We start from the raw sequence: 24,945 nt of genomic DNA on the forward strand, positions 1-24,945 counted from the left end.
GTGAGATAATATTTGCTCAAGGAGAAACGTGTTTTATATTGCCAAATATTTTCACTTTAGAGTCTTGGAATGAAGGGATTAGAAACGGAGCCTAAGGGAGATGTATCTTATAATGATTGAACTAATTATAGAGGGTAATTGGCTAAATTTAATTTATAAGTTGCATCAAATTAATTAGTTTGATTATTTTTTTACCATTTTATTTGATTTTTCTAAATAGATTATTAGTTCAATTCTAGAGGGTAATTGGCTAAATTTAATTTATAAGTTACATCAAATTAATTAGTTTGATTATTTTTTTACCATTTTATTTGATTTTTCTAAATAGATTATTATAACTTTTAAAAAAACAAAACGCCAACTCTCTCTTCATCCTATATTTGTTGTTCCTTTTTTTTCATACTTCTAAATTTATGGAGTAACTTTTTTTTTTTCGGAAAAGGAAAAATATATTTTTAATTATTGTAAATGGTGTGCAAATATTCTTTATTATATTTTTGAAATATTTGTGCCACTGTCAGCTAAAAATTAGAGTGTATATATTCTTTATACAAACCGATATACACGTGTCATAATCTTATCCACAGATCCGATATTTATTAAATATCGAATCGACGGATAAGATTGTATCACGTGTCTATGTGGTCTTTCGTTAGAGTGAAGGGCATACATGCTCTAGTGTTTGGACACCAGGGACACAATGTTCCAAAAGTATGAAGTATTTCATACCATTTACGATTGTTTGAGGGTATATTTATGTTTTTTTCCTTTTTAAAATAAAATTTAAAGATATTTTAGTCATATTAGTAAAAGAATAACTAATTACTAAATCTTTTTATCAAACGCATCAAATTTTTTAAATAATTATTAACCCCCCCCCACCCCTTCCTTCCCTTCAAATACTAATTTAGATATTATTTTATTTTTAAAAAAAAAAACTATCTTCGCTTCCAAATTTTTTCCGTAGTGCGTTAGATATATACATGCCAAAAATATGTTTTACTTGTTGTTGCAAGACTTTTTAAAAATAAATTTTTTATTTATGTTATATTCGGTACCCTCTAAAGATAAATATACATATCTAACATAAAATGAGAAAAAAAATTAAAATAAATGAGCAAATTAGGAGCAGAGGATTAAATAGAATTTACTAGAATTTTTATTTCTTTAAAAATAAAATAATATATCAACTTTTTTCGAGAATGAGTGGGTGATTTCTTTTTTTTTTTTTTTTTGGCTTGGGGTTCGGGGGGGGGTTTTTAAAAAGGGCAACTTTTACATATAACAAACATAAAATTCATATTTATATGTTATAGCAAAGTTTGCATAATTACACTCCATAGCAAACATATAAATGTATAATTCGCTATACATATACAATTGAAGCGAATTATATAAAACGATAAAGAGAAAGAGATTTGGGCAGAGAATTGTATAAAACGAAGTGTATAAAATAAATTGTATAATTATAAGTGTATAGAACGATTATATACAATTTGAATTTGTAATAAATGAGAAAGACAGAAAGGCAAAAGAGACTTGGGCAGGGAATATACAATTGAATCGAATTGTATAAAACGAGAAAGAGAGAAATTATATACAATTTGAATTTGTATAAAACGAGAAAGAGAGAAAGGCCAAAGAAACTGGGCAGGCGAGTATTTTTATTGTATAATTATAAGTGTATAGGATGAAAATATATGTATTTGCATGTTTATATACAATTTTCTCTCGCTTTATACAAACAGAAACACAACTTATACATTTCATTTCTGTTTGTATAAGCGAGAGAGGCGAGGGTGGCGAGCGAGATTAGGGAGAGTGGCGAGCGAGTTTGGGAGAGGGGAGAGAGGGGAACAAAAATATATGTGTTTATACGTACAATTTCCTCTCGCTTTATACAAATAGAAACATATTTTTTTTATACACTTGTGTTTGTATAAAAGTGAGAGGAAGCGAGCAAGAGATAGAGCGAGAGAGGAGAGTGGCGAGCGAGAGTTTGAGGAGAGAGGTGACTGGCAAACAGTTTGCTACAGGACACAATTAAATCAAAGGTTGGTTATAACAATTAATTTGATTTATTAGTTTGTCATTATTATACAATTTTCCTTTTTAAAATATATTATAAAGAAAATTAAAAAGAAAAAAAAAGAATAGAAGGACGGGGACTGTCGGGGTGGGGGTGAGGGTGGGGTGGAGGAGGGGGTACTGGAGGAGGAGGTGGAGAGCGGTAAGAAAAATAATTTAAAATTTAAAAAATATTTTTTTGAGGGATAATAATATTTTAATCTTCAATTTTTTATAGTGTATTATTTAATTTTTTTTAAGGTGAAATATTTTATCTATGTGGAATGCCATGTGTCAAGTTTTTTTCAAATAAAAGAAAAAGTGCATCACACACCACTTATATATATTTTCAAACTAATAACAATTTGGGTATGAAGTTCACGCTTTCAATAGTTTAGATATGAAACTAAAAGAAAAAAATAGTTTAAGAGCATTTTAAATATTTTTTTCTTATATTAGTTTCAACAATTTCAATAGTTACTTAAACACTGTTTTTTTTTATAAAATCAATTTTAATAATTTTTTTTTTTGCTCTTAAAACTTATCAGGTGTTTACAAAGTCAGCTGACCCAAATAGAGTGTAAGATTTTATTTTACTTTTTTTTTAAAAAAAAAGTAGTTCTTTAATTTTCAAAGTTGATCAATGAAGTAACAATTCGAGTTTTAAATGTTGAACACATGATGCATAATTGGTTGACAACAATTTTTTCCAAAATTTGCACTATGGTCAAAGATTGCTTTCATTTCTATAGATTATTATTGTCTTTAGTGTGAAACAGATTATTATAATTTATAGCACAAAATAGGGAATGTTGTCGTCTAACATCATAGAGAAAATTAAAACACAGTGCAAAACACATGGCTATGTAACAATTTACACATGGAAAAACAACAAGAACATGATTTTTGACCAAGAGTTTAGAAAGTAAAATCTTTTGTTATAATTAGAATTGAATAATTACTATTATCTCACTTTACTGCCCTCTTCTTTAAATAATTGTTTCCAATTTTATTCACTTTAAAAGAAGTATAATTTTGAATTGTAATCATCAATAATGTTAATAAGTAAATGGACTTTTGAGCGCTTTAACTCAACCCCAAAAGGTGACTCATGAAAAGATGATTCATCAAAACGATATAAAAGAGAGAAAGAATCAATACTTTGCACCGCTATAGACTAGCTATCTTAAACATGGTTAATATAAATTGGGGGTTTAACATCAAGTAAACAATATTGAAGTGGGATGGGTCTGACTCTAATATTATGTAAAATAAAATGAATCTTAAGCCTAAAACAATCTCAGAAGTTAGCTTATAAAAGCTAAAATCGCTCAAAATCGTATAAGGAGAACAAACATCCATCCACGACGAGCTGGGATAATCAACTTACAACTATAAACATTTAGTTGAATGGATTCCACTTCTTTTTGAAAAAGTTCACCCTTCATAGCAAAATTATTAGTAAAGGAGTTTAGCTTTTGGAATATAGTGTTCTTTTTTCTTTCTATTTTTCTTTCTTAGGGCAAATGATAATACTTCCCAATTAAATTTTATTTTTTTATTCAGTAAGACATGGTGAACATTAAACCATGAGCTTTGACGATTGTACCATATACTTTTAAGGAAAAATAATTAATTTTATATTAGAACTCCCTTCTTGATCAAGACAACCCCATGATTGCATAAAAGAACAAAAATATTAAATTTGTCTTCACACGTAGTGGCAAAAAAAAACAAACATTTTTTTAGTAACTATAACTTACTTTACAAGAATGGAAGTTTGGTATAGTGTTGAGGAATACTATACAAACATTCTTGATATATATTATATTTAATAGTAACATATATGAATAACATAATGCAAAATGAAGGACTAATCATTTCAATAGTATCTGTCGACAGATAATTTGCTTCAAAAATCCGTTAGATGAAACTGAAAGGCTTATTATTTTGAACGTTATTTTCATTCTTCATGCAACAAACAATTCTAATTAAAGACTTGTAGAAAATTAAATAAAATTTTGAGTTAAAATAAAGGTTCAACGTAGATATAGACACGCGTACCTTAATATAACATATTAAGTTACCATCACACAATTTAGAAAATGTGTATAACAATTGTAGTACTTTATGTTAGTATTTGTGAATATTATTGTACATGTACTCTTCCTTTTCTTTGAAAATTTAGACGTAAGGTGCAAGTGAGAAGTTGAAAGAAAAGAGAAATGAAAACTTCTTTGGGTGGTAATGGTGATGATGAAAGTGATGTTTTGTGGGGTTGTGTTTTTCTTTTTTATAAAATCATTTATAAAACATTATTAATTGTGAGAATTAAATAAAATAAAATAAAAAAGGCAAATTAGTTGGTTAAAAAAAAACAATTATAGGTGGAGTGGAAAACGGATTGAGAGGGATGTTCCTTTGGGCCAAGGGGCGGAGCTAATAGTCTACAAACAAATTCGGTTGAATTCAGTATATTTTATTCTACTAATGTTGATAAGTATATGTAAATATTATCAGTTATTATTATCAATCGTAAAAATTATTATTGTAAAATTCAGAACTCATAAAATTAAAATTCTGATTTCGCGATACGAAAGAGAGAGAGAGAGAGTGATGGTTGGTCTTCTTGTCTTTGACTCTATCTAGTCTCTTTCGTTGCATTTTTCTTCACTCACAAGGTAATCATCATATGTGTATGAGAAATGGAACACATTTTGCTTCCACTTCACATAATCTTTTTTCTTTTTTTTTTCCTTCTCTTTCTTATTATTCCATTCTATATATCTTTTCACCATCAAAACCTAGCAAAACATATCATATTATTTTTTTCTTCTCCTCATCATCCATCATCTTGTTAGGGTTTGTTTATCGATGAGGAAGCCGGAACATAATAATACAACGATGAAGGAGAAGGAGAAGGAGAAAGTGAATAAGTTAGGGAAATTAAGAAAAGGTTTATGGTCACCAGAAGAAGATGAAAAGTTGATGAGTTACATGTTAAGAAATGGTCAAGGATGTTGGAGTGACATTGCTAGAAATGCTGGATTACAAAGATGTGGTAAGAGTTGTCGTCTTAGATGGATTAATTACTTGAGGCCTGACCTTAAACGCGGCGCCTTTTCTCTTCAAGAAGAAGAACTCATTGTTCATTTGCATTCTATTCTGGGAAATAGGTACATACATTCACCTTTTTCAACTTTGTATTTAAGTTTAACATTCATGTGTATATGTAGTGTGTTTTGGAGCCATGTTGGTTTTACCGTGAATGAAATGAGTGAAAATCATAGGGTTCAAATTTCAGTATAGACAAAAATATTGGTAGTACTTATCTTTTTCTATTTGCATTGATCATGCTAGCTAGAAACTAATGATATTGAGAAGAAGAGATCAAGAGAGTATGAGGGTGTTAATGGAACTAAAATGTGAATTAGGTTTCTTTTATCAACTAGCTTAGCTTGAAATTAAATAGTGATTTTAATACAACTAAACCTCTTGGGGTCATTTGTTTGGATATTTTCTCACTGTTATATATTACGCGAGATGTTATTATAAAGAACATATAATTAGACAATATCATAAGGAAGTTGATTTTTTAAAAAAAAAAATTGATTGTTAATAGTGAATGATATTATAGTGAGGATGGTGTACATATATAGGACACTTACATATCATCTTCTTTGAATTAACTACACAAATACAATTTTTTTTCAAAAAAATTGGTTGACTTATTGTTAACCTACTTTATGTATACACAAAAAATAAAAATCCTCTTTCAACACTAAATCTCAAGCTCTGAGAAGGATAAATTTTACTGTAATCTACAACTCCTAATTGTCATATTTAATTAGTCCTTTTTCATCATTTTCTCTTATGTTAGGGCATTATATTATACATACCTTAGTGTTAAATCTTAAACGATTCTCTTAATAGCTTTGACTTCAACCTCGTATATGTATTAAATTTTTTACTAATAAGTAATATAATTGACTCCGATTTCAAGTAGGAGATTTATGAATTAAAAAAAATGAAGGGAAAATTAGATGATTAATTAGAGAGAAAAGTTCCAAAGATATCATTAAGTAAAAGAAAAACTAAAAATGAATATATCTACTGGCATATATAATTAATTTATTTCAGGAACTATATAATTAATCCATTGTTTAGTAAGTCAATTTGATTTTCGCTTATAATAGCAGTGAAACAATTTCAATTTTCAAACAAATATTATTTGCTTAATTTGTTGATAAAACTAACATACTATAATGCATGCAAATCCATGCTGTACTTTCTTTCCATTATTTTAAACCTTATATATTTTGCATTTATTATAGGTGGTCACAAATTGCGGCTCGTCTACCTGGGAGGACAGATAATGAAATTAAGAATTTCTGGAATTCCACGATAAAAAAGAGATTAAAAAACAACAACAACAATAACAACAACAGCACGCCATCGCCTAACACGAGTGATTCTTCCATTGGAGGAATATTTCCAATGCAAGGGCACGATGTAAATAATGTTATGGCAACGTTATGCATGGATAATTCATCTTCTACTACTTCAGGATCATCCATGCAAGCCATGGTACCTTTCAACCCTTTCCCTCAGCTTGATAATACAAGCTACGATATATCTGGATTAGTCGGGCCAGTGAATTTAGGTCAATTTGGTTGTAGTGGAGGTGATGGTGGATTTTTGGACTATGGAGTTGTGGAAACTTATAGTATGATGGGTTTAGGAAGTGATGAATTTTCAATACCTTCTTTAGAGGGTGTTCATAATAAGAGTACTACTACTACTATGGGAGAGAGTAATAATAATAGTAATGTTGATTTTAGTAGTAATAATATTGTTAGTGGTGCTAATGACTATGATTCCATGATTGAGAAGAAAAATAATACAAATGTTAACAACAACAACCAACACTTGATGAATATGAGTGGAATTAGTGATCAAAGCCTAAAGGTTGAAGACTATATGGTTGGTTTTGGGAATCATCATCATTGGCATGGAGAAAGCTTAAGAATTGGAGAATTTGATTGGGAAGGTTTGTTGGCAAATGTTTCCTCTTTACCTTACCTTGATTTTCAAGTTGAATAAATACTCTCTCCAACCCTTTCAACCCCACATATACCCCCACAAAAATGACACAAATACCCCTATTCCCAACATTTTTTTTTTATAATCGTACATTTAAATTCAGACGATCAATAATGAAACAAGATTCGAAATTCAGTAAATAATAGGTCGTCGAGACTTTTTATCTTCTTTCTTCCTTCAATTCATTATACATAAATTGTTCCCCCTCCTAAATTCTCCACAACTTCATCTTAGAGAAAATTTTGAGATATACTTCTTTTCTTTATTTGCAATTATCTAATACTTCCACTAGATTTTCTTTTTATTTCTTTATTTTGGTATTTCAATCGTACGTTGTGGAGTATTATGGGGATAGTAGGGGAGAAATAATAATCTTTCTCATCAAGAATTGAGCAAAGTGTGAATAGAAAAATGAGCAAAAGTACAGATCGATCATATAGAAGATTATGAAGAGAAAGTAAATAAAAAGGTCAAAAATTGTTGATTTGTAAGCAGTATTTTTGTACAGATCGATGTGCATCAATTTAATCAATCAATAATCTTTTGAATTTTAAGAGAATTTTAGTTAGTCACATGTTTCTCAGAAATATATATAGATAGAGAAAATTGTTGTACGTACTTTGTATTTACAAAGGAATAAGAAGCATTATTAGTTTTTTTCTTATGTAACATTTACTTTTGAATTCATGTTATGTGCACTGATAGAATAAATATATTAATTGACATTAAACAACATATCTAACCTAGATATGATAAACTAAACAATAAATTAATAAGCCTATTATAATGGACTAAATCATAAAAATTGTGTATAGTTTTTTTTTACGTTATCATTATATGTGATTTAACTTTTTCAACACTGAATTTGATGATGAGAAATTAAATTAAATTGGATCAATTTGTATGTGGAACTATTTTATTTTCTTTAACAAAGTTAATTAAACATTTTGTTCGTCACTTAATCTTGATCTTAATATAAAAATTGTGTGTTTGGGAACTTACGTCATAGTTACTTTAACTTTCATCTGATTCAAACTACTAAACCTGAGTTATTTTCATGGCAATTCTTCTATACTGACTTTGCATTATGATAGTATCATTAGCAGTGAATATATGCATGAGGTAATTAGATCATACTACCAAATAAATCATTATTTTCGTCTAAAAATATTTAATAATTATTTCTATAGATATTTTTATTGAATCGGTAGAAAAAGATAATATATTAATGTTTTCATTGAAAAATTAGGATGCATGTTTCCTATTATTTCTATGAGAATTTGTTTTCCACCAATTTTGTACATATTTTAAGTAAGTTGATTCAACAAAATGAGTGAAAAAATCATATTCTACGGCATAAATTTCTCACCGATTTGCGTAGATTTATATAATATGCTTAAGATTATAAGATCAAACAATATTGTTATCCATTCTATATTGTTTTTGTCTAAGATTATAAAATTCAATTTTTCTTCTTCTTCTTAAATATTGCATAAAGTCAAAACCAGATAGAAAATTAAAACGAAATGGAGGGAATAGTAAAATCACGGTTATCTATCTATAATCTATGTACGACGAGCTATAAGTCCAGAAACTATAAGTATGTCTAATGAAATGCGCTTAAAATCATTGTTATTTTACTTTGAAGTACGTTTACTTTGGACAATTAGATCAATAGAACGAGTAAAATTATTTCTCCATTTTTAATAAGTCTCGAGCTTGAGTCTCTTTAGCTATGGAGTTAATTTTATTAGGAAGCACTTTACTTCTCCCTCTTAATATAGGACTTTCAGATGCGAACTCAAATTTAGTTAAACTTGAATGCATGTATCAAATATTTGGACGGTGAATTAAAAATAATTAATTATTGTATCACTTACACTATAACAAAAATACTTTTAGCTACAATTAATATATACAATAACAAAAAGGGCTAAATCTTTAGTATCAAAATTAGATCTAATGTCCGTAAAGTCTTTATAAATAATGTTAATTACCGCTAAAATACATTTTTAATAGCTATTATTATAAATTTATTACGAAAATAATTTTTGATATAATGTAAAGGTACTAGAGAAATGTTAACTAATTCCATGTTTTGGATGACGAATAAATTCGCTTCATTTATTAAAACTAAGTTCCTTCGATTTGTATAAATAGACACTTAAATTTGTATCAGAAAATCAGAGAAAATGCGAAAAATGATAAAAACGTCGCCTGAGAGATTCGAACTCTCGCGGGGAAACCCCATGTACTTAGCAGGCACACGCCTTAACCACTCGGCCAAAGCGACGTTGTTGTCAACTTGCAGAATTAATTTATAAGTATGAAATATGTTTAAAATCACACTTCAAATAACATGCAGGGAAATTCTATGGTATAGAAAACATTTAGCATGTATTAAGAACTATAGCTACAATTTAAGAAATTTATGATAACTGTTTTCTCAATTCTTACTATTTGTATAAATTCAAAATTTGTTTTATTGTTCTGATTATATTAATTTGGAATGTTGTATATACTTACCCTAGGTATTTGTAAACTACATGGGATCCCGAAACCACCAGCCACCCCGACCTAATTCATGATAGGCCCACCAACTTCCTGGCAAAATGCCTACGGTTAAAAACCACCGACATGTCAAGATCCAAATTCGAATTGGTTCCTGGTCCTGGTCAGAGACCACTGTGTTCGCGCCGGCGGTCCAACAAAGAGGCGAAGTAGTGGTATCTTTCTTTCCATTACGAACGACACGCTTCGCCTGCTCCCTCCCCGTGTCCACTAGCGCTCCTGTCCAGAGCAAGGACGAATGCTAAAAGAAACTATTTACGTAGTAATAGTAAGTAGTAGCGAGAACAGGAAAGGTATAATTGCATCAGTCCTTCCAATTATGGAACTTCATAATAAATTACCTTGTTTGTATATTGACAAACGAAATTCTGAAACTCCTAAATGTATAAATACAAAAAAATATATATATATTTATCCTTTTGTACATTCACAAGCAAAATATACAAACAAGCGAAAATATATAAACCGCAACTTCCATTATAAACCCCAACTTCCATAGCAAATGAAATTGTATCTCTAAGGAAAACTTTCACATATAGCCACTTAAAACTAACTAATTACTCATCATAACTATAGTTTGATAATTACAATTTGTAGCTATATGTTACATGGAGGAGGGAGACGAGTGAGACCGGGAGAGAGAGGAGAGAGGCGAGAGAGAGGGGGAAAAGAGTGAGAGAAAGGCGAATTGTATATTATATTGGTTAGAAATTATATATTATACATATATATTTGTGTATATGGAAAGAGAGATTGGGAGTGGGAGGAGAGAGGCGAGCGAGACTGGGAGAGGGAGGAGAGAGGCGAGCGAGAGAAGGCAGAGAGTGGGAGAGAGATGAATTGTATATTATACATATACATTTGTATATAGGGCAAGCGAGATTGGGAGAGGGAGGAGACAGGCGAGCGAGATTGTGAGGGAGGAGAGAGGGGAGAGAGTGGGACAGAAGTGAATTGTATATGTATATAGGTTGAAAATTGTATATTATACATATGCATTATACATATACAAACGTGACTAATTATACAAACTCGAAGTCAGCTCACGTAACTAATGTATACTGTTAGTCGCGAGTGGTAATTATAACAAACAATAGCTGTGATAAGTATAGAAAGTTCTATTTCTCGATGGGGCGGGGAAGGGATATAACTCAGCGGTAGAGTTAAATAGAATAAGTTTGCTTTGTTGTGTAATTTTACCTATCTCGGATAAGTATTTAAGGCCCAGCATTCCTGTACGGCCCGTTCTTGAAAATAAGAACAAACCCAAAGAAGAAAATAAGCCCATTTTGATTGGGTTTACTAGGCCCAGCAATCACATTGGCCATAGCCCTATAATTAGGATGGTTTTGATAAAGAGAAAATTTCATAAATAGTCAGTATTTGCAAAGCAATTTTTTTAAAAAAATACAATTTTAAAAAGTATGAAAGTAAGTGAAAAATAATCACATTAAAAAAAAAATTTAAAAAGTATGAAAGTAAATTAAAAATAATCACACTTCAAATATTTTGTATGTGAAATTTCTACACAATATATTTGAATTTAATTTTGTATAAGTAAGATCTACAACACTGAGCACCCAATACACATGCTCCCTTTGGGCCATTTTACTCATTCATACTAACAACTAAAAGTAATAGAATAGTGGGTTTGATAATTTTTTAAAAAATAAATAAAGAATTATTTGTTATTCTAATCATGATTAGACTTTAATTTAGTTAATTAAATTTCAACCTTTGGTTCTTAATTATAACATGTGGCTACAATTTAAATAGGTACTTGGGATAAAGATGATGAATAATGGAGAGGCACCCTACCCTGTAAAGACTAAAGTAATGTATCTTGATTGACTTAGACTTAGGATTGTAACAATTATGTTAAAACTTGCGTGTTGAGCTTGAGAAAATAATAAAATTAAAGACTTAAAGTTAATTAAGATTTTATATTGTATTTATAAATAATATACAAATAATTATAAATTTAAATATATAATTTCTTAATTCGATTTGATCATTTATTTTGTTTTATTTTATAAAATCAAAATCAAATCTAGTAATATCGATTTTCAAAATTAAAACTAAACAAAAACAAATATTAGTAGCAGTTCAATTTAATTAATTTATTATGAATGGCCCTAGCTCTCATCATTACATTCTTCAATTTGTAATGTATCTTTTCTTTATTTCTTATAAAATAAAAAATTGAGTGTAAAAATGTAACAAGATAAATATGTGACAATTATTATTTATAGTATATAGTGGGTTGAATGATTTCTTTGTAATAAAGCAAGGGGAAAAGCTATTGTTTGCGTTATTTAGGATGCTCTCACAATAAACTCTAATCATAACTATACATACAAATCTTGCATATTAATTCATTTATTTACTGTCTTCAAAAGCAAGAAATATAATTATTTCGTATTAAATATAACACCTCCCTCTCTCTTTTCATAAGATCTACAAGTATATCAAATTTCTTCATTGATAATCAAAGTAAGTTGTATGTTTTTTTTATTTATTCATAGTATGAAAATATTCTAGAATGATCATTCAATCTGACTTATTAGATAAAAGGTTGGATAATCGACTTATTAAAAATAAATAAGTATCATCCACCAAAATAGTAGAAAGTTAGATGAATAATATCAATATATTTCATATTATCAATGTCCAATATAGTTCCTCACTTGAATTTTTCGAAATTTTAATGTGGGCCTTAAATATCGGGTGAAAATGAAAAAAATATTACCCATGTCCATATGTTTGCTTACTATTTCTCATGATGAGATTCTAGTTTTTAATTATGGTGCATTGATGATATTATTATGCTCCTGATCAAATATTGAGTTCGAGTTCATATATATAGAAATTTTTTTATTGAGAATGTTATTCTCATAATAAATCTTGTAATTTATTGTTCGAATCTAATCAGAATTTCTATACAAAAATTAAATACGAGTGAAAAAATTCAGAAACGAGAAAAGAAGAGATTCCACTCTTCTTTTTTTTTGGTAAAATTCTTTTATTGTTATTCATTTTAAATTTGTCGTTTCACCTGACTGTTTTTAAAGAGATGTTAGTATGAAAATCCATATTATTCATGGGTTAACTCATTTTCTACGTGTTAAATATTGAATATTTTATTCTGTTTTATTTATCCCATTTTTTGATCCATTCTTATTCAATTTGACCATCGATTTGGCACGTCTAATTAAAAAAAAAACAGTTGTCTTGCATCTTGAAAGTTGGACTGACTGATTTTGAAAATTTTTTACAAAAGACGTGAAAGTTGGGGCTCAATGAGGGAACAATGAGACTTTGGAGAATAAGATTACTCATCTATTCTCTATTAACTCAAAGTTTTGAGATTTTTTAATTTAAAATAATTATTCTTTTAATTTTTAGATGGATATTTAGATTTTTTTTTATAATTGTCCTTTAATGAAATTTAATATTTTTAGAAGAATTGTATAGTTTACAAAGTCACATTTATGACGCCAAAAACGATAATAGTGAAAATTATAGTTCAAATTACGTCCTTGAATTTTCCTTAACAAGCGTGTATTATTTGATGTATTCCATTAATATAAAATAGATTGAGTAATAAATTGAGACCAAATAATGATGAAACAAGGACAATCTTATTAGTATTTACTAGATCTGTCTTATTTATGAAAGGAAAGAAAATTTTTAAAATTTATGGTCTAAAATAATTAATAAATATTTATGTGGTTAGAAATTATTTTATAAGGAATAAAATAAACATTTTGAAGTTGCATAATTACTTGATATAGAAATGTACTTTTTTAAAAGAACGAATTAAAAGAGAAGTAAATCATAAAAATTGAGACAAAAGATTGTTTTTTTCTTCCCCTTAGGAGTGCACACTCTTTTTGGTATTGACAGATGTGCATATCATTCTAACAACTCCCTTAAAAAAGATATCTTGAAAATCCTGTAAACTCTTGTGATATTTATAAAGAGATTAAGATATATCGTAACTCTAATTGATAATAAAATACTTCAAGAACATCCACAAGATTTTTCATTAAAATTGAAATCATCATAGTTTGAAATACGCCATTAATGAGTAAGGGTGTGTAAAAACTAAATCACCTGATAAACCGACGCGAAAATAATGTTATTGGTTTATAAAAAAAATTTATCAGGTCATCGATCCGGTATTAATTTTTAATAATGAGTTATTAGGTAAATTGATAACCATTAAGACTTGTAAATTTTACTACTTTTATTTGTACACACACACGTGTGTGTATATATATATATATATATATACTATATATTAATCTCAATACTTTACTAGTTACTGTCTTTGTCCTTTAGCCTTCAATTTATACTTTACAGTACCTCTGAGTTCACAATTTTGCATTATATAAAATGTCAAAATATAAAGTAAGAAACATATTTCTCTTAATTTTTCTTTACTTTACTAGTTACTGTCTTTGTCCTTTAGCCTTCAATTTATACTTTACAGTACCTCTGAGTTCACAATTTTGCATTATATAAAATGTCAAAATATAAAGTAAGAAACATATTCTCTTAATTTTTCTTTGTATTGCACTTGTACAGTTCTTTTCATGTTTGTTAATATTATTTACATTTTTATGAACATATTATTGTGTTGCTGCTTCAAATTTATTAGAGAAGTCATATATTTAATTTGTAAATTTTTTCTTATTGATTAAATCGAACATCGAGCCATTAAGAATTAAAATCATAAAAATAACCCAATAAAAATATCTTATTAATTTAATATATTTAAAAATAAAAAATAGAATATCAATATACATCCGATAACATCAAAACAGTTTTTAAAAAAAAGTAAGGAATAAACGGATTGTATCCGTAATTTATATCAATAAAATTATATTTTTTTTGCTAAAAATAATTAGAGGGCAAATGAGCTATTAATTTTTTTAAAGAACACCGTTAGATCTATGCTTAAAAAGCGTGCTTAATTTGTCATGATTTTATCGGACATAAAAAGGGGAAACAATTCGGTGTAAAGCATAATAAAATAGTATAGTCTATAAAATAGGCACTAGAGATTAATTAATTAAATCAGTTTAATAATGACTCGGGCCCTTCCATAATTTTCGGAAAAAGCATTGTAAATCGTAACAATGAAATTATTACCAGCTTTAAAAGACACTTAACCAGAGGAACTAAAAATTAATTAGCCACTCACAAAACATGATACTAAAGAAAAAAGATCTTTTCTAAATATTTTATATATGAAGATAAAAATCAAAGTCAGATGGTTCGAATAACAAGTTGAAAATTGATTATTTTAATTTTGTCATTGTTATCGTTAGCTTCATTTTTCAAAATATTTATTGTATTTCATTTCAAGAATTAATTATAAAAAGGGATTAATATATTGGATTTTTCTATTCATATTAAAAGCATTGCAATTTATAATAGGGAAAAAGCTCAGATATACCATTAAACTTTTAGAAAAGGCTTATTTATAACATTAGTTAAAAATTTGACTCATTTATGTCATTACCGTTAAAGAAAAGACTTATTCATGTCATTATTTTTTAATGGTAGTTTTGCAAAATCATTTTTGACGCGTGATTATAATTTGGTCACGTCATCTAATTTTTTAACTAAAAAAATAAAAAAAAATTAATTCAATTTTTTTTTAAGAATTATGTTTTTTTAATTACAAATTTGATGACGTGATCGAATTATAATTGGCCACGTGTCAAAAATGGTTTTGCAAAACTATTGTTAAAAAATAATGGCATGAGTGAACCTTTTCTTTAAAGATAATGACCTAAACTAGCCAAACTTTTAACGAATGACATAAATAAGTCTTTTCTAAAAATTCGATGACTATTTGAATCTTTTCCTTTTATAATATTCATAAAATGCAAATGAATGGTCTGTCTGTAATATTCATAATTATTTAAAATTGCTTACAAAGAGATAAATCATATCTCCATAATTATATGGTATATGTGCATTCATAGATGTTTTCAGACTGATATTGAAAGTATTTGAACTTACGATAAACAAATAATAAGAAGAAAATACGGAAAAATCACTCTAGAATTTAACGCTTTTTTTTTTGTTATGTTTTCAAATTATAATAGCTTTAAAAGTATTACTCTATTCGATTAACAAAATTTAAATATGCGACTCTTAATAAAATTTTCAATGAAGTTTTAAAAATATTTTTAAATTTGACGAAAATTTGAGAGTATATTTTCCTCTTGTTAGAAGATTAGAGATATTTAAATTCAATTAATTAAATAAAAAAGTATTTTAAAGCTATGAAAGCAAAACTATTAATTCGCATAGAAATTTATGGAATATTTTCAATGACTCTCTCAAATAAATAAATATGATTTATTTCTCTCTCTCTTTTTTAAAAAAAAATGATGTTTGATGCATAAACAATAAATATTATCTAAAAATTCGACAACAAACTCTTTTTTTATTTTAGAACTTTAATAAACTTAATTACGTTTCCCGGTTAAACTTATATTTCTTATTTCATTAAAATGTAAGTATTAAACACAAGTAATAATCTTTATATGCATTACTCAGTCAAATTTGTAATGTTGAAACCAAAAGAAAATTGAGAAAGTGAAAGAATTTATCGGTTAAAAAATAATAGTATTTGTTTTGTTGCATTTCATATTATTCCCTTTTTTTTTATTTTTATCGAATCAAGTTTTTTTTTTTAATGTTAAATTTAGTGTTGTCGAACTAATTTATAAAAAAAAAACAGAGAGTACCGCTTTAGCTCTGATAAGTCACAGAGTGCAGCCTCACAGAGTCAGAGTAATGATGGAACAACTCACTAAAAGCTGAGCCAACATCTTTTTTCTGTGGTTTTAAAATACCCTCCAAACACACTTTCTGAAAAAAATCACATTTCCCTCTCTTCTTCTTCTTCATTTCCCCCAAATTTCATCTAGAAAAAAAGCAAACAATGGCGAACTATCGAATGGATTCGGAAGAAGAGGCATTGTTTAGAAATTCTCCATATCCGCTTTACTTCGTTCAAAGTCCTTCATCTCTATCTCATGCAAATAGCGGAGAATTATCTCGTCATAACAACAACATCAATAATACTAATACTAATGAGTACTCCTCTGTATGTCATTCGCCAACGCCTAGACCGGAAACCGGTCCGTTAGCGCTCTCTCGATACTCATCGTCCCGTGGATCTAACCACTCCTTCTCGCATCACGAGAAGAAGATTTCATGTGATTCTCTTCAGAGCCACGGGACGGGGATCGATGAGAACATCGAGATTTGTCCAGAGAAACGTTGTGGTAAAATTTTGTTGGTTCATCAAGGAGGAAAAAATGGGAGTACTCGTGTTAACGAGGAAGAGGATGAGGATGACGATGGCGAAGATTATTATTACGGAAAAGGAAATTGGATGAGGTTTTTTTCGTTGGGATATTCGGATTCAACAGCGTGGATTGTTGTACAAGTAACATGGAGGCTTATTGTGAGTATGATAGTAGCTTTGGTTGTTTTCTACATTGCTACAAAGCCCCCTTCACCTAAGGTTTCTCTTGAGGTAACACTCTTATTACCTTCTTCCTTTTAAAATTTTTATTATTCGATTCGCGGTGATGGTGTTTATCTGAATCTTCTCGATAAAGAAATTAAATTTCCAATTTCAAATGGCATTTTACTGAAAATTCTTGATGCGCAGCTACCAAATTTGTTATTATTATTACTATATACTCTTACTACCATTTTTTTAAGTGAAAAAGACATAAGATTTCTTCATTTCTTGTAAAGGCATTGAAAATGCCTAAGGTCAAGATGCTTGTTGAATGAAGGCCCATTTTATAAAGATTTAAGCTCGAAAATATCTGTAGGCCCAAACTCATGTTAGGCTCTCTTTTAATGGAAGCCCAATATGAGGTGCACTAGGCCGGATCTTACACAAATCTCTAGCATTTAAAAGCTAATCCCTTTATATTTCTACTTTATTCTAATTATAAAATTTGGGGGAATCTGAATATATTCCGAAACGTGCTTTTCTAATACATCTCTTAACCTTTTGATATATTACATCTTGATTTTGATACGTCACTTAATGTTATGGTATATTTGATGATATATTGAGCTAAATAATATATTCGACAATAGACAATTTTTGTTTTATTTTCGGCAGAAAATTTTAAAAAATATTTAAAAGAACATGATGAAATAAACATTTCCAGATTCTTACCAAGTCACTTTATACATATGTCCAAAATAACTCAATAACAATAATATAACTTAAGTTACTGCCCTTTCATAAATTATGATTCATGTATTCATGATATAACGGATATGTATATAGTATATACCTACTATATATCAACAACTATACAAACAATTATAGCTAGAGAGCTAAATCTCTTTTAGCCGCTTGACTAAAAAGATTACCCAGACATCCAACATTCTATTGATGATGATTTAAAGTTAAAATTTAGTTTGAAGTCATATTTATTTTTATATATTTGAGAAATTTATAATATTCGAAAACTATACTTGTAATCAAATGTCACTGTAAACTTTTTAAACACATATTTTTAGAAAAGATCTCGTGGTCCAATACATCAGTAATAATCGTGATTTTTTTGTTGAAGATATAAAACCCCCAGATAATATTATAATCTTTTTTGGTCACACTTTAGTCTTTTTAAAAATAAATTTAAATAATGAATCTTTTTTCAAACCTGCAATATGTTAACTTTATTTTATGTGTCAATCCTATATTCAATCCTTACATCGCAGATAACTTGTGGAGTGATAGCTAATTTTGGTATGTTGGGGGATATCATGGTCAATTATAAAAATTAGTCACAAATTAGGATATGAAATTCTTTTAGGTGATTTAGCAATTTCAATCTGAATTTAACTTAGAAGTTAAAGTTCAATTTTATTAAGGGCCTGTTTTGTCATATAATATGGTATCATGATATGATATCATAATATGAAATTATGAGATATATTTAAAGTTTTATTTAGACATACGATATAAAATTTTGATTTTGTATATTTTCTCATAAATATAAGATTTGATAAGTTGTAAAACTGTTATAATAATTTCAATGGTTTATCCAATCTTACCAAATAACCAAAAATTTATAAAATCACATAATATATTATTACATTGCTATTTGTTCTCCACTTAAGTAATTGTTTCATCTAACTTTAATTCACGAAACTTTAAATTTAATAAAAAAATTGAACATAAATTGTAGTGTTTTAGTCTTTCATATTACTCAACAATTGGTTGGTGTGAGTTAAAATGACTATATGTTAGTGAGAATAATGAATTTTATATCAGTGAAAATAATAAATTTTAAAAAGTAATGGTATCACTATAAATTTTATTTACATGGAATAAATGGTTAGTAAATATAAATGTTTATGTGAGGTTGTTTTAACAAAATATGAACTTATGGATTAATTTTTATATTAAAAATACGTCAAATCATGATACGATATTCTCGTATAAAATCCCATCTGATGATATGAAATCGCCTAAACGCCTACTAAATATCATAAAGACAATAATTTCTAATTTCAAATTTGGATTTCAGGCTCATTTGCCACTCATCATTATTTCAATTATCCTTTTTTAACTTTTTGGCAATGGCATCAAACATTATAATGCTAGACTACTTATCATGTTGCTACATAATGATTGATGAAGGGAAGCATTACACTTTTAGTACATATTTAAATCTGAAATTGATCATGATCATTGAAACAATCCTAACTAATTTTATTTGTATTGTAATTGCATACGATAATTATTTAAATGTGCCAAATTATATATTGTAGATTTCAGGTGTTCGTGAATTTGGATTGAGAGAAGGAGTTGATGGAACTGGTGTAAACACAAAAATGTTAACATGCAATAGTTCAATGATCTTACAAATTGATAACAAGTCTAAGCTCTTTGGGCTTTACATTAATCCCCCTACCATGGAAATGTACTTTGGAAGGGTCCCATTTATGAAAGCACAAGTAAGTTTTTTTTTTTTCTTCATATATCACTCGTTGAATTACATTGAATATGTTATTTTTGTTATTATTTTGTTGTGCTTTCTCAATACTTGAACTTATTATTATGTGGTCTTAGGCACTCTTTCGCAACTTCGATAGTATTCAGAAAAAATTGAACCTAGTGAAATGAGTTGGATTAATATAATGAATTGAGAGAGATTCACAGTGTAATCTCAAAATACAATATATGCTTGTTTGATCTCTGTGTTTTTAATTCTCTAGACAGTTGAGTTGTTCAAAAAAAAAAAAAAGAATTATGTCATATATTAAATTCGAATTAATATAGTACATTTGAAATCATGAGTTAGTCCTTATTTTTTCATTTTGTGAACCTAACGTGTCATCATGATTTGGGCTTATTAAAGAGACCAAGTTGTACAATATATCTTTGATGGTTGATTTAGTCTAACACTCATCTTACAGTAGCAACCAGTGGTTGATCTATAGTCTCTAATCTGATTATAAAAATTCACCTGATTTTAATAACTTTTGCTCCTATCATGTTATATGTATTTAAAAACTGAATTTTTGACTAAACTGAGTTATTATATAAAATAATTTACTAAAATAATATATTTTTTAAAAATTTTACAAAATTAGTATAAATGTATTTCATAGTAACGTTTTAGTGTGTATTTTGTTTTTTAAAAACTAACAATGTTAGGTTGATATACGTTACTGCAAGTAACGTTTTACTCATAAAACGTTATTTTAAGTAACGTTTTACTTCTAAAACGCTACTGTAAGTAACGTTTTAGGAGCAAAACGTGACTATGAGTAATGTATATCAATATAACCCCGTCAACTTTCGAAAAATGAAATATACCCTAAAACGTTACTGTTAAATACGTTTATACTAGTTTTGTAAAATTTTAGAAAAATGTATTATTTTGATGAATTGCTTTTTATAATGGCTTAATTTGGTCAAAACCTCTTAAAAACTCAACAAACTTGCAAAAATATTTGGTTTTGATTTGTGAACCTAGATAATTATAGAATATAAACTCAAAGTAGTTATACAAATTTATAAATTTCAAATCGTAGATATACCTGTTGTATACAATCAAATGCATAATCTAAACATCAAGGGAAGAGGGTGGGAAAAAAAGTAGACAAATAACCAATTTTTGAACCACCCTTTAAGTCAAGTCATCATATCCTTAAAATGTAAATTTACAAGTTTACCCAACTTAGAATATTGTTGAAGTTCATCTATTTTTCATGATCTTGTCATTTTTATTTGAATTTCAACCATATGTAACTTCTGACGTTGCATATATCGTTGTGAAGTAAATAAACATGCAAAAACTTTAGGTAAATACATATTAAATAGCGATGTCCAGATAGAATATCCGCGCGAACTTAACAATTGTCATCTTTGTTAGGGAGAAGAGCTTTATGCAGGGAGCTATGGGCCAACATACTTCAAGTTAAATATAGGGAGAAAGGACAAGGCATTGTATGGGGCAGGTAGACTTATGCAAGATATGCTTCAATCTTCCAAAGGATTGCCTTTGCTTATACGTGTGCATCTATCTTCAACTTTTCATGTTGTTTGGGGTCTTATCAAACCCAAATTTCATCACCAAATTGAGTGCCTTGTTCTTCTTCATAATACTTATAATAAAAAACACAGGACCCAAAAGTATAATAGCACTTGTTTGTTGATCCCTTCTTAAAAACATTTATCACTTTTTTAATTGCAAAATATGATGTTGAAAAAAGAAGAAGAAATGAGATCTATATTGGTTGTTATTAGGAAGGAACCATTAGTATATAAAATTAATGATATGTAATTTTATCGGTTGAATATTTGAATCCATGACTTTCTGCTGCTCTGACGACATGAATTGTAAGCCTTTAATGGGTTGAAATTTATTTTTTCTGAAATCTCTTTGTGTTCGAATGTTTTTTTTTTGTTTGTAGCATCATCAAATCTATTTCGGAGTTTAAGTTTTTGAGAGACAGTAACTGATAAATGGGGATGAAAATGAAAAAAAGTAAAATAAAAATAGTTAAATTAGTTTTTCATATGCAGGTATTGAGTGTATTACACTAATTATGTCATATTATAAAAAAGTATTAAAATGACTCGGAGAAATAACATAAGATATTTAAAACAAAAGAAGATAATTAAATATATCTAACTAATAATTAATGCCAACTTTAGAAGGTCGACGATGGATTCATTTGAAAAAAAATACTACAAAAGATAAGATAGTTTTGATGGTGACAATTATTAGTGGGAAAAGACATCATACCATGAAATAATGACTGATTTATAAATAAATTAATTATACATGTCATGGAGCTGACTGGTTTCTATATATAAAAAATAATTATAAAGATAATAATCTATCATTAGGAACAAAATGATATATATCTAAGACACCTCAACACGTGTGGGTGGATCACTGGTCAAGTCCATAAATTGCTTACAAGTGATTGGTTGAAATTTTATCAGAATGCAAGAAGTTATTGGTAATTAGTTAATAATTTAAGAAGACTCACATCATTAATACTCAAAACTTTTTCGTTTCTTTAGAATGAAAGCTTAGTTAGATAAATTTTTTTTCTATATTTGTATTTTTCTTTTTCATAAAAAGAATTGATATTTTTTTATGTAAAAGTCTATCTTTACACGTTACTCTTGATTCTCAAGATAATATTAAAATATGGATCCTTTAAGTGTTAGGATCAACCATTGTGAAGCTTCTGTATAAAACTAGGGAACCTGCCCTTCTCTTATTGAAGACATTCTATTAATTAGATCTAAGAAGTTTATTTGATCTAACAAGTGTCTTGCGTTAAAATTTTCCTACGAATCGAATTTTTAGTATTTTCTTATTTATTAGGTGTGTTTATTATTTAGCCGAAATATTCTCACCCATTCTTACTAAGAAATTGAAAGAAGCCTTAAAATCCTTTTCTGGCAACTTTTTGGATTAATCATGGAACCTAACATCCATAATCCATTTAGCTTGAGATAAATACTTTGCCCTATGAATTAATCCGCTCAATTTAACATATATAATATATAAATCAAATTTAAAATTTATCATTTATGAGTTTTCATAACTATTTAAAGTCATAGAAAAGTATTGAAAACACCCTTAAATTGATGTGAATTAGTAGTTTCATTCATGAACTATCGACAATCTTTAAAACACATTTAATTGACTAATCGAACTTAAATGCACGTCTAATCTTACAATGAGTAAAATACACCCCTAATTCTTGCCAATTTTAAAGGTTCTTTTAACATTTTCTCGGTTTTTTCTTATTAAGAGTTTGTAAGCACTTGTTTGTGATATAACTAATTAATTGCTTCAAGTTTAATTGTATTTTTAATAATTATATCTTAAAGCTAATATATTCTAATAACTTGGTTCACAGTCAAATATTTATATATATTTTAATAAATATATAAAATTTAAGCAAAAAATGGATTCTATAAACCTGAGATCCCCACTTAAAATTAGGCAGTATGTGTCTTTTGCACTCAATAATTTAATTAATTTAATTAATTGTCATATTATAATTTATATGTACTTCCGTGACACGACTAATTAGCTTTACCACTATATATTATTTAATAATTCTTGCTTGTGTATGGCACACGCACAAAGCCTAATTTATTCCACATATGCTATAATCTTACATGGACAACTTTTTGAGTTAAAAAAAAAAAATCTAAGACGGAGAAAGATAGTGTCAACCAACTGTGTTGCTTTTCAAATTAATTTTTTGGAAGATTAAACAAATAACACAAATATGGATTTCAAACTTTTTGTGAGTAAATTCTCACATTGATCGGAAATGAACGGATGATCTGCTCATATGGATTTGGATAGTTCTTTTCTCGTGATTTAATTTTTTGGGTTGAGTTAGGTTTAGATGTCATATTTTTACATAGTATTAAAGTCAAGTCCATCTCTATTTGGGTTCCTAGTCCACGAACTCCATTTCTCATAAATATAAACTTATGCAATCCCCCTTCATGATGAGATCGATTGATGTTCTAAAAATAAAAATTGGAAATGAAAAAAGAATACGTTAAGTACGTATTCCAATAACTCCACTAGTATACCATTAATATAAACTAGACTAAGAACAAGTGATTAATTAAGAATTTAATAACAAGGATTAAGTCGTTTATAATTGGTGGAGTACATAGAAAAGTTTACTGTGACATGATATTGATCATATAAGGTGCTAAAACAAACAATAATATATAGAGAAGATTATAATGTTTTGGCGGAGACCGTTAGTGGGAATTAAAAGGCATGCAATATAAATTATACATATTTAATATATGGTGGTGCCATAGGTGGTGATTGATTACCATATATTAATTAAATTGATGATATTAAGAAGATTTAATCTTTAATTATAGAATTGATGTCTCCATAAAAGCATCTATAATATACATATTTGTTGTGCATAACTATTGGTCACGTTAAAAGAATTCTTTTTTGAACTCAAGATAATTTGCAGTCGCTATAGTTTCTATCACGATTTTTTCTGTCAATCTGAATAAACACTCTATAGTAAGCATTTTTTACATACTGTTTAAATCCCTATTAAATGTAATAGCCAGCAATTGAAACATAAACTAATAGTGAAAGTAGATTCAAAATCAAGACAATACTTATAAAGCATACTCTTTTGAGAGAACCCTTCTCTAATTTAAATTCTAAAATGGCCACATTATATGTACTTTTATAAAGCAATTTAGTAGCTTTACTTTACACACAATTTTTGTGTTATATCCTTATTCAAGCTCGTGTATGGCACACGCACAAAGACTTTTTTATGCCACAAAATATGACTTGTTTTATTTGTTATTCTTACAATAACTTGTATTTATAAAGTTAATAAACAGAAACAGAAACAGAAATAAGATGAAGCAGAAAATAATATAGAATACAAGAATTAATCCGAGTCCACAGAAACTACTGTGTGTCCTTAAGAAATTTAATCCCCTCACTGTACCCAAGGTTATGGATTAATTTCTCCCAAGATAAAACGGATTAAACCTGTTAAAGAAATAGCGGTACCTCAAACTTCTTTAACTTCAACGAACTTAAGAACAGCAACAAGTCACACAGACTCAGTCGATCGACACTTTGATTTTATTTG

At 28.1% G+C, this 24,945-nt stretch overlaps 2 protein-coding genes and 1 non-coding gene across 3 annotated transcripts; 2 read left to right on the forward strand and 1 right to left on the reverse strand.

Annotated features, from left to right (window-relative positions):
- Positions 1 to 4,851: 4,851 nt before the first annotated feature.
- LOC107016089 (transcription factor MYB46-like) lies at positions 4,852 to 7,834 on the forward strand. Its single transcript, XM_015216574.2, has 2 exons — positions 4,852 to 5,243; positions 6,402 to 7,834. The coding sequence occupies exons 1-2, from the start codon at positions 4,942 to 4,944 to the stop codon at positions 7,168 to 7,170; spliced, it is 1,071 nt and encodes a 356-aa protein (XP_015072060.1). The 5' UTR covers positions 4,852 to 4,941; the 3' UTR covers positions 7,171 to 7,834.
- Positions 7,835 to 9,381: 1,547 nt separating this feature from the next.
- On the reverse strand, positions 9,382 to 9,463 carry TRNAS-GCU. The gene has a single exon. It is a non-coding gene; the product is annotated as a tRNA-Ser (tRNA).
- A 7,105-nt stretch (positions 9,464 to 16,568) lies between these two features.
- Positions 16,569 to 21,693, forward strand: LOC107014458. The gene is made up of 3 exons (XM_015214379.2): positions 16,569 to 17,308; positions 19,579 to 19,764; positions 21,189 to 21,693. Exons 1-3 carry the CDS (start codon positions 16,709 to 16,711, stop codon positions 21,480 to 21,482), a joined length of 1,080 nt encoding a protein of 359 aa, XP_015069865.1. The 5' UTR covers positions 16,569 to 16,708; the 3' UTR covers positions 21,483 to 21,693.
- The last annotated feature ends 3,252 nt before the right edge of the window (positions 21,694 to 24,945 follow it).

Source organism: Solanum pennellii, chromosome 1 (assembly GCF_001406875.1).
Source record: "Solanum pennellii chromosome 1, SPENNV200".
Classification (NCBI taxonomy): Eukaryota; Viridiplantae; Streptophyta; class Magnoliopsida; order Solanales; family Solanaceae; genus Solanum; species Solanum pennellii.